At 35.2% G+C, this 11,796-nt stretch overlaps 1 protein-coding gene across 3 annotated transcripts in view; it reads right to left on the bottom strand.

Moving 5' to 3' along the window:
• Positions 1-202: 202 nt before the first annotated feature.
• LOC125675199 (uncharacterized) overlaps positions 203-11,796 on the bottom strand; it is a 100,573-nt gene continuing 88,979 nt past the window's right edge. For all 3 annotated transcript variants that reach the window (XM_056158244.1, XM_056158243.1, XM_056158242.1), the window contains exons 2-6: positions 10,982-11,061; positions 8,159-8,390; positions 5,700-5,804; positions 485-584; positions 203-312 (exon numbers count right to left, since the gene is read on the bottom strand). In XM_056158244.1, the coding sequence (XP_056014219.1) occupies positions 204-312; positions 485-584; positions 5,700-5,804; positions 8,159-8,390; positions 10,982-11,020 (585 nt within the window). In that variant the 5' untranslated portion in view covers positions 11,021-11,061 and the 3' untranslated portion in view covers position 203. The remainder of the gene's footprint in view (positions 313-484; positions 585-5,699; positions 5,805-8,158; positions 8,391-10,981; positions 11,062-11,796) is intronic.

Below are 11,796 nucleotides of genomic sequence, written 5' to 3'. Positions count from 1 at the left end.
AATATATATTTACAATAAAAGCACTGAAAAGGCCACGACACTGTTAGTTATTTATAACTCAAATTTTCGATTTCTCTCTCAGACCGAGGTAAAACTGATGCAATAATTTTTACAGAATAGCTTTGGTTTCTTGTTATATTTGAGTTTTTAGCCCAACACATCTACCAGGTTCCACTGTTTGTCTTATAAATTATCAACACAATTTATAAGGCAATTCTATTATACAGAATAACTTGCAGGAGAGTAACAAAGAGAGTAATGTCTGTTCTGCTGATGTTGCCTCCCCCACTTGTTTGTCTAGCCACATCACTTCTGTATGAAAGATTAAAAATTGTATATTAATTTGTTCATACACTAGTCATTAATTTGAATCAAATGATCCAATATACATTCATTACTAAACCTTTATTGTTAAATGTTAAATTCATCGATTTATATTGTTATTTCAAATCGAAATCGACTATAATCTGGATTCTTTTCTTACCTTTCATTGGGTTGTTGCAGCTGTTGATACGATTCCCTTAATTCCGGTTTTTCTTTCTGATGCCTTTTTCTATTGTAAATAGTCGAATAGCATTCCTGGTCTGTAATTAAAAGAATATTAAATATATAAACACTGTTTCGCATTCTTCAAGTATCTCTATTTAGATGAAGGAAGAAACACGGACCGATTCTGAAATGGGATACGTGATGACGTAGTGTATCTCATGTATGATCAATCGGAACTCCTCGAATGTCTCGCGCACTCGAGTGCGCGAGACATTCGAGGAATTCCGATTGCATATATGATGTCACAGTGAGAGTTACACCATTATCACGTGTAATTTTACTTTTGTTAGCACGTGATTACAGCTTTACAGTGGTCAATAGTTTTTATGAAGGCTAAGCACTATACATTACCACTGCTTCAACAAATGGGGATCATTATTACAGTTCTATTCATTTGAATTGCAATAAAACCAGAATTCTAATGAAATAAAATGTATATTGAATACAGTTTCAAAAATGTTTATTTTTTTCATTCAATCAAAAAAATTCGTTTCTCTATGAATGCAAGGGCACACGCACGTGTATGTGTACACACTTGGATTATTTATTGAACATAGATGTTAACGGCTAACTAACTCACCTTATGATAGATAGGGGAGATTATATCGGAAGAGGAAGTTAGATTACCTCGGGATAGATTCAACTTCTCCATTGTCAACTTCCCGTATTTACGTAGCAATATTCCATTATCACCTGCTGCATATGGTGTTTATGTCTCTCAACTGACTTGATACGCAAGGCCATGTTCTGCTTGTGATCAGTTTTTAAATCGAGGCAGGCTACTGACAAACAAGTTGATGTTACAGGGGTTTCAACAGTCTCGTTTAAAATCCGCATTTTGCAAATTCTGACGATCGTTAATACAACCTAATATAAAAATACAACCTGTCGTTAGGTTGAATACTGTCTGACGTGCCGTTCTTCATATACTAATTTGACTACGGATTACTCCGTTTACCTGATCAAGATATAGGGCTCACGGCGGGTGTGACCGGTCAACAGGGGACGTTCACTCTTCACTCCTCCTAAGCACTTGATCCTACCTCTGGTGTGTCCGGGGGGGGGGGGGGGGGTCTGTGTTTTCATTTCGAAAAGTTTACGACGATAACGACTGACAAACAGCTTGTTTCGCAGCATAGAAAGTATGTCGGGAATTTAAACGATGCACAGTACTGACCTAATGCCGGCTCAGAGACAATCGAACTTCCTCTTGCTGTTATTTGCATTGTCATGTAGCATATTGTTATTAGATGTTATCGCCCATAATTTATGCATATGCAATCGATCATCATTTATTGAGTTTTTAATTTTGAATCGTTTCCTAGAAATAGAAATGAGATTGAGAGTTCTGTGTTTTTGTTTTATAGAAAAAGAAACGGGCTAACAATACAATAAGTATGATGGGTTCCCAGGAAGACTAAGCACCTAATCCCACCTCTAATACATCCAGTGATCCATATTCATCCGGCCCTTCTTATGTATTTTCATTAGTAAAACTTTTTCGTTTGTATTAAAAATGTAAAAAAGGGACGAGTCATCCCTATTGTGTCGTTGGTATTGGTGTTTTTTATGTATTTTTTTTTTTTTTTTACCTTGTATCCACTATGTGGATCCGACACTTCTAGGTATCGGGTATATTGTTAGATTTTAGTGCTTATATATATATATATATATATATATATATATATATATATATATATATATATTTCCGCGTATATATATATATATATATATATATATATATATATATGTATGTAAGACTCTAAAGTGCGATGGTTGCTCCAAAGTGCGATGATCATGCCAAAGTGTGATGCTCTGCGCCAAAGTGCGATGGTTTGTTAACGTTACGGACGCCAAAGTGCAAATGGCCACGCCAAAGTCCGGTGGTGGGGAGTTCAGTAACGTTTGTGACGTCACGTCATTGTGACATCATGCTTAACGTCTTTCAAAATGAAACCGAAGAAATGCAACACGGACGACAGTAACGGCAAGGTATACAAGGTTGAGGATAGTGAGAACGGCAAAGTACATTTGTTGTCGAACTATCTACTTCGCCCAAACATTCTTTAATTCATAATCATTTATTACTTGTGACGTACACGAAATAAAATCTTTGGGATATGCTATAATGCAAAACATTCTATACGATTTGTGTTGGAAAGTTTTGTGTTTAATAACACGACAACTAGATGGTGATAAAATAAGTTGGAACTTCTTATTTTTGTGCATGGATTTTGCACTGATATTTTAGTGAAACAACACACGGTTGGTACAGTCTGTACCAAAACACTGTGCCATTTACAAACCAATGGATTTCGGCGTGTCACACCATCGCACTTTGGCGTGTCACACCATCGTACTTAGGCGCATGAGTGTGGACCATCGCACTTTGGCGTGTCACACCATCGGGGTTTGGAGCAGACCATCGGGGTTTGGCGTGACCATCGCACTTTGGAGTCCCATGGCACTTTGGAGTCTTATGTATATATATATATATATATTTAATTTACTGGTCTGTCCAATGTAAAATTCTTTGCAAGTTAATAAATTCAAGTCCTAACGCATGTGGGATGTTGGTATATAAACTGGTTACATCAAAACTGATGAGGATAGTATTATGATTCACATTTTCAGGAATATAATTTAGAAAGTCCATGCAGATCATCTCTAATATAACTAGGAACTAAGTTACAGAGAGGTTTAAGTATGATGTCTAATAAATTACTTAGTCTCTGTGTACTTGATGATGGTCTAGCGATGATTGGCCGAATTTTCAGGTCGTTTGGGTGAGGCAACTTTATATATTCGTTTTCACAGCGTCTTGAATTTCCTTAGATTTGTGAATTTTGGGTAATCCGTAGAAGTTACTAGATTTAACTTCAAATTTTGTTAAATAATCTCTTTTATTATATGATTGAATAATTCCTAGCTCTCTCATTGGCTGAATGTAGAAATCATACTACGTTATGTTTACCTGCACGTGACCTTCCAGGTGAATATAAGGAATTATTTTTTCCACATAGGACCAAAAATAGACCTTCCAGGTGAACATAAGGAATTATTTTTTCCACACAGGACTTACAATTAAAGCAAAGAACAATCTTGAAGGGTTTTTTAATCATTTAATCATATAATAAAACAATTATTGCTGTTTTTGAGGTCATACATAGATAATGTATGTTCTTATACAGACTACATAGATAATGTATGTTCTTACACAGACCAAGATAATGCAGGGTTCGAAATTAACTCATGTCCGTAAGTCCGAGACTAGTAGAATACATGTCGGACTAGTGAACTCTCTATAGCACTAGTCCGTAAGGACTAGTGAAAATCCGGAAATCAATTTTGAATTGGTAAAGATTTTAGCAAGATTTGTCTGAGTCTCTTAGATGTTTGAACTTATGGTTGATTACCTGCATGGTCAGGTGTTTTCCTGACTATGACAGTCTGATCTTCCAAACACATTTGAGACCGCCGTTCTTCGAACGTGCACACATTGTCAAATTCCTGCCGATTCCGAACGCCGAGTACACATCACGAGAACGTGTTCTAGGTGCAAGAATTGCAAGTAGTGTGGTCTGAGAACATGTAGGTTTGTGCGCACATGTTCTCGTCATTCGCGACTCTAACACAGTAGTTCATAACACTATAGCTCATGACTTGGTCAATCGAGTGAATTTTATTGACTTTCTTGATAAAATTTCGAACTCCTGTGACTCTAAGGTCTGAACACCAAAACAACAGGAATGTCGATCTCGAACGCACTTATGGACGTTTATCAAAGGATTAACTCGGAGGTTAATATTGTATGCTTTTGAAGATCTTGAATACGAAATAAAATATGGTGGTCTCTTTTTCTTCTGTAGGTGTCAGAAATTGAATTGTTTGCAACTGTGATGTGTTTAGTTTGATTAAAATGAAGATAATTTTTTGATATACTGGACGGACTAGTGAAATGCTTTGCGGACTAGTGAACATCAATAGTGACTAGTCCGTACGGACTAGTGCTTGAAAAAGTTAATTTCGAACCCTGTAATGTATGTTCGAAGAACAATATTCACCTCGCCCTTCGGGATCGGTGAATATTGTACTCCTCAGGTGTCTAAATCATCGTATTGACCTCAAAAACAGCAATAATTGTATATCATTCTTGGTGAAATTATCGAAATTTTTTCCAATTATTTTTTCTACTTTGAGCATTGTTTGGCGATTTTCGTTAGTGGTCAATTTATTATAAAACCGGGTGTTTTGGAGTTCGTTCAAAACCATTTCCTTAAAGCGAAGCTTATCCATGATCACAACGGCTCCGCCTTTGTCTGCTTCTTTGATCACAAGATTTGGATCACTCCATAAATCGTTAATTGCTTATTTTTGCGCAAAGGAAATATTACTTTTGTTCTTCAATTCGCCCTTGTTAGAGTTGGCAGACGATTTAAGACAACTTATGTATTCATCTAGGTGTTTGTCTCTGTTTATTGGAGGTTTAAATCCTTTTTTGTTTCCTACAAGGGATTCATCCTCATCCGGAGAATTTTGAAAGAACTTTTTCAGGCGTAGTTTCCGGCAAAATTCGTCGGTGTCGGCTATTAAATTTATTCTATCTGTATTAGGGGTAGGAGTGCAATCCATGTGATAATAATTCTATTTCGGTGTCAGTTAGATTCCTTCCGAATAGATTTATAATTTTTGGACCTGTTGATTTATTTTCTAATAGCTGTTGACACGAAATGTTACTTGTTTTTTCCGTGTTTTCTGGGTTTGGCGCGGTCCTAAATTTTTTTATTATATATAATGGTGACGTTTCCATATGAGTGAAAAATTCTCGAGAGGGACGTTAAACAATACACAGTCAATCAATACAATAAAAGGTGGAATTCCAGAGATTTTTTTTTTATCTTGATTTGTTAATCGTTCAATGACATTTGGCTCGTCTTATTTCCCCCAGGTTCTTTCAGTCATAGAAGCTTTCGGCTAGATGATCTATATATATATGATATATATATATATATATATATATATATATGTGTGTGTGTGTGTGTGTGTGTGTGTGTGTGTGTGTGTGTGTGTGTGTGTACAAATAGCACACAATTATCTTATTGTATAGTCTTAGATAGCATATAAATTAAGGAAAGGATAAGCCAACATACATTGATATGCATCTGTTGATGTATAATCCTCCGTGCAGGCTTTACAGTTCTTAATATAGAACTCCTGTATCTTCCCTCCTCTGTGATTGTACTCTGCACAGTGTCCTGAATCAATAATGAAGAAAGATAAATAACGTGCCACGGCATATCATAAACAACTCCCATACCGCAGAAATATTGTATTTTTAAGATTTCTATTACAACTGGAAGCACTATCTCAATATACATTAACAGGAATGCTTGTATACGATAAGTTTAAAAACACAGGGAACATACATTATCTATGTCTGTGTAAGAACATGCATTATATATGTAGTCTGTATAAGAACATACATTATCTATTTAGCCTGTGTAAGAACATATTATCTATGTCTGTATAAGAACATATATTATCTACGTAGTCTGTGTAAAAACATACATTATCTATGTAGTTTGTATAAGAACATACATTATCTATTTAGCCTGTGTAAGAACATACATTATCTATGTAGTCTGTGTAAGAACATACATTATCTATGTAGCCTGTATAAGAACATACATTATCTATGTAGCCTGTATAAGAACATACATTATCTATGTAGTCTGTGTAAGAACATACATTATCTATGTCTGTGTAAGAACATACATTATCTATGTAGTCTGTGTAAGAACATACATTATCTATGTAATCTGTATAAGAACATACATTATCTATTTAGCCTGTGTAAGAACATATATCATCTATGTAGTCTGTATATAAACATACATTATCTATGTAGTCTGTATAAGAACATATATTATCTATGTAGTCTGTGTAAGAACATATTATCTATGTAGTCTGTATAAGAACATACATTATATATGTAGTCTGTGTAAAAACATACATTATCTATGTAGTCTATGTAAGAACATATTATCTATGTAGCCTGTATAAGAACATACATTATATATGTAGTCTGTATAAGAACATACATTATATATGTAGTCTGTATAAGAACATACATTATCTATGTAGTCTGTGTAAGAACATGCATTATCTATGTAGTCTGTATATAAACATACATTATCTATTTAGCCTGTGTAAGAACATATATTATCTACGTAGTCTGTGTAAGAACATATATTATCTATGTAGTCTGTATAAGAACATACATTATCTATGTAGCCTGTGTAAGAACGTAACATATATTATCTATGTAGTCTGTGTAAGAACGTAACATATATTATCTATGTAGTCTGTGTAAGAACGTAACATATATTATCTATGTAGTCTGTGTAAGAACGTAACATATATTATCTATGTAGCCTGTGTAAGAACGTAACATATATTATCTATGTAGTCTGTGTAAGAACGTAACATATATTATCTATGTAGTCTGTGTAAGAACGTAACATATATTATCTATGTAGTCTGTGTAAGAACGTAACATATATCATCTATGTAGTCTGTGTAAGAACGTAACATATATTATCTATGTAGTCTGTATAAGAACATACATTATCTATGTAGCCTGTGTAAGAACGTAACATATATTATCTATGTAGTCTGTATAAGAACATACATTATCTATGTAGCCTGTGTAAGAACGTAACATATATTATCTATGTAGTCTATGTGAGAACAGAATGCCATAAATGAAGAGCAGACTCGAATCAAACCTTTCCGTATACGGTAATGTAGTATCAATTTAACATCATTAAGCTCCCTCTTATACAATCTTCCAACATTTTCATTCCCCTTCAATATTCTGATCACGGTTTTTTTTTAATAAACGTAAAGTATTCCCATATCTCTTGTGTATGTGTGCCTTTTTTTGCCTTGTTCAAATTTTCAAATGCGGAATATTAGAACCATTATTTCGTCTCCGATGCCTTTTCGACGATCGCGTTTTCTGTATTAACTTTAAAAACAACATACTAAATATGAATAAATTCTGTTTACCAACTAAAGTTTACCACTAACCAACAGAAAGAAAACTTGTCGAAAAATTCCATGAACACAGAAATAATGATTTATAATTTTTTTATGATATGCCTCAATGAAAAAAAAAAGGATAAATATGTCGAATCCTAACCTATGGTTAAATCATCCATCCAGTATAAATGAGATTGTTATGTCAATCACCAGTAATTATGTAAATTGTAAAAGGAAGGATATCAAATATATCTTTACAACATACTTTTCTAAAGTTGTGAGCAATTTCTATATGATTATTCCAAGATTGTGTTTTATTTGTTCTTGTCCTCATTAATTAGCCCACAAATGTGATAACTCAATATTTATATTTTTAGTATAAATCATGATGAAATATATTTTGCAAATTCCATGGGAGAGGGTTCAGACACCCCCCCCCCCCGACCCCTATAGAATTGCGCATGTCCAATGAGCACTTGACACAACAGTGGTTTTTTGACGTCTGCTTATTGAATATCACATGTAGAAAGTAGGTTGCTATTTCTAAAATTAATGTGAAATTTACCTCTTCGAATACGAGTTGATGGTGCACATACTTCCACTGTTAAATTTTGCCAGGGGTTTATGACACAGTGATATTCTAATTTTCCTGTGCATTTGTCAGTGAATAATGAGCAGTTTTTTTTTACTGAAGCCTTTATCCACGATTCCTCATCCGTTGGACAAGACTCCACAACTTCTCTTGTCAACTTGGAAATTTCACAGAACTCTGGATCTAGTATCGAAAAGTGTGCTTCCTTCAGGAAAAAGAAAGTACAAAAGTATTAAGATAGAGTAAGTCATCGCATAACAGCTTAAATCTGTAGTTCTGTTGTTTGGAAGGAAAAAACCCCACTCATATAGAGCTTTTATCGTGCCAATGCCTACACGTGACCTCCGTTTCTAAGGTCATACAGGCCTTTCAACAAATTTAAAAGTAGGAGGCTGAAATGAAAAAGTAGAAGGCGATTCAATGCGAATGGCACAGCCGTATCTTACGGCCGGGGGTCTGGGGGCCTTGAGCGGCCCCCAGAAGCTCTGGGGTAAATGACGCAAAATCCTGCATTCTGGCGGTTTCCTGGCACTTAACTGCAGCTTTGAAATTGTCATTTTTTTGCCTGAAATTTTTACTTTTGCCATGAATTTATTGTTTCATATGTGAAATTTTCTGTTCATGCAAAAACTTTAAAAAAATTCAACATTGCAAAGTACTAATTTTGATGCAAAATGAAAAAATAAAATGCATCAAGATAACTACATGTAATTATTTTTTGCAATGCTGTATCAATCAATTTTTAAGTGTCTTTGCTTGAATCTCTGCCACCCAACAGTAAGCAGATTAAAGTAAAATGTAAGAAGAATATAGATCACAACCAACACCAGTTTTATATAATAAAGCATCAATATATATTATATTTATAGTTGTTCTAATTACCTGTATTGTCAGCTTTCGTTTCCTTTTTTAACGGATACATTGTATGTTATAAAAAAAAGTTTACATGTATTTAATCATTTTTTTTTTTTTATTGAATTGCAAATAAGAGTTACACTCCCAATATTTTAAGAATATTATTCACCATTAACACAACTCTATATTTCTATTTTCATTTGGTCCCTTAAAGTCTGTTAACTTACACGGGGAGTAATATTTTTCTCCAAAACTGACATGAAACCCATTGAGACCTTTTGCTTTTGCTCACCCCAATATTTTTTAAATAAAACCCAAACAATCTTTATTACAAATTAATAAGTAACATTTAAATGACCTATAATTTTATTTTTCCACAAATTCAAGTTAGCAGCTACAGATTTGTTGGTAACATAGCGAATCTGTGCTGAAAAATTCTACTTACGTTTTTATTTAATACCACGTGGGCATTTGCAAATTAAGTAGAATAGCAAGTCTGAAATCTTTCCTGATTAAATTCTGTTTTCGCTTTAAAATTGTTGATTGATATTATACTTGTGTCACTTTCACTTCTGGCCTTTTTAAAACCGAAACTGAACAGGGTATTTGTTCTCTTCATTCCGTCAACATCATTGATTTTTACGTTCAGGACTTGTTGTTATCTTTCGGAACTTCTCGTCCGTGTTGTCACGAATTGGGTAAATCCGAGGCTTTCCGACTATTGCAATTGACGTATTATTTTCTACACCAACAGAAGACCAATCAGGTGCCGGTATTTACCTGAACTAAATTTAGCGCAAGTAAACACGTTTTTACATCCTAACGGCCGCGATTTCTGAGTCTACTAAAGTTTGGAAGATGTTTAAAATTTTATAAAAGTTTTTTTCATTGGATATACATTTTTGTCACTAAAGTAAACGGCACCTAATGTTACTATAGGCGGCGGAAATCCGCCGGCTACCGGCTACTTTTGAAAGCCCTGGTCATATCCGAAAAAGACTCGTGACATCAATGCCAGATGCTTGACGAAAAAACGGTCCCGATAGTATCTGGGTTAGAATATGTCCTCGGTATACTTCTTCGGATGAAATCATAAAAAATGATGCCCCGTGTCACAGCACGTGTGGCACAATAAAGATTCCTCCCTGCTCAAAGACCGTAAGTGCCGACCATAGGCCCAAATTTTGCAGCCCTTCACCGCAAACTTCCACCAGAGTTAGTAGGTGACGTAATGAGGCCTTGACGGGGAGTTTGCCCTTCACCGACAATGGTTACGTCTCCATATGGGTGAACAATTTTCGAAAGGGACGTTAAATAATATACAACTAATCATGTTGACGATTTGACGCAGCACCGAGATCGAGAATCACGCTCGGATCTCCCGGTTACGAAGCGAGCGCCCCCAAACCGTTTATCTACCGCGGTGTTATCTGTAACATAGAATGAGTTAAAGAAGCATGAATACAAAAGGTAATATTTACACTCACTGCGTATTTTCCCCTTGACATTTTTACTAACGAACAATCAAGGTTATATTCTCATAAACTGTTGACTTTTAAATCGACTAATCACTGCGTATGAGTAAACTTGACCTAAAGAGTACAACGCCGACTTATCTCTAAAATGCAATTGTATAATGTCTTTCAGTTTTTAAAAGTACAATAAATACTTCGGGCCTCTTCACACTGGCATGTATCTTATGGAGCGCAAAATACGCTCCGTGCAATCTGCCGGTGCCAAGAGGCTCGAGGTATTTTTCGAATCTTGAAAGACATTTCCCTAATTACGTATATTAATTGCACATACAAATCATCTAAAGTATTGAATCAGTGACAAGGGTAAAAATCATTTCAGCGAAATCGTACGCGTTAGTAGCTACAGATCTTATCATCATAAACTACTAAAATGTAGTGAAAATTACTCACAAATTGTATCACTCACCTCTAGCATAATGATTATAAAGGCAAATGACAACTTCATAGCACTGCTTGTCCTTGTTCCTTGAAAGATGTGCTCCTTCCCTGAAAAATGAAGTACACTTTCTTGATTAATCATGTATTCAATGTAGAGGCGGAAGTGTCTATCAGTAATCAATGTAGAGATGGAAGTATATACCAGTATTCAGTGTAGATGCGGAAGTGTCTATCTGTATTCAGTGTAGAGGCGGAAGTGTCTATCTGTATTCAATGCAGAGGTGGAAGTATCTATCAGTATTCAGTGTAGAGGCAGAAGTATCTATCAGTATTCAGTGTAGAGGCAGAAGTATCTATCAGTATTCAGTGTAGAGGCGGAAGTGTCTATCAGTATTCAATGTATAGGCGGAAGTGTCTATCAGTATCCCATTTAGAGGCAGAAGTGTCTATAAGTATTCAGTGTAGAGGCAGAAGTGTCTATAAGTATTCAGTGTAGAGGTGGAAGTGTCTATCAGTATTCAGTGTAGGGGCGGAAGTGTCTATCAGTATTCAGTGTAGAGGCGGAAGTGTCTATCAGTATTCAATGTAGAGGCGGAAGTGTCTATAAGTATTCAATGTAGAGGCAAAAGTGACTATCAGTATTCAGTGTAGGGGCAGAAGTATATATCAGTATTCAGTGTAGAGGCGGAAGTGTCTATCAGTATTCAGTGTAGAGGCGGAAGTATATATCAGTATTCGTTGTAGAGGCGGAAGTGTCTATCAGTATTCAGTGTAGAGGCGGAAGTATATATCAGTATTCAGTGTAGAGGCGGAAGTGTCTATCAGTATTCAGTGTAGAGGCAA

The sequence above is a fragment of the Ostrea edulis genome, chromosome 3 (genome assembly GCF_947568905.1).
Source record: "Ostrea edulis chromosome 3, xbOstEdul1.1, whole genome shotgun sequence".
Taxonomy (NCBI): domain Eukaryota; kingdom Metazoa; phylum Mollusca; class Bivalvia; order Ostreida; family Ostreidae; genus Ostrea; species Ostrea edulis.
This window is presented reverse-complemented; position numbering and strand designations above follow the sequence as displayed.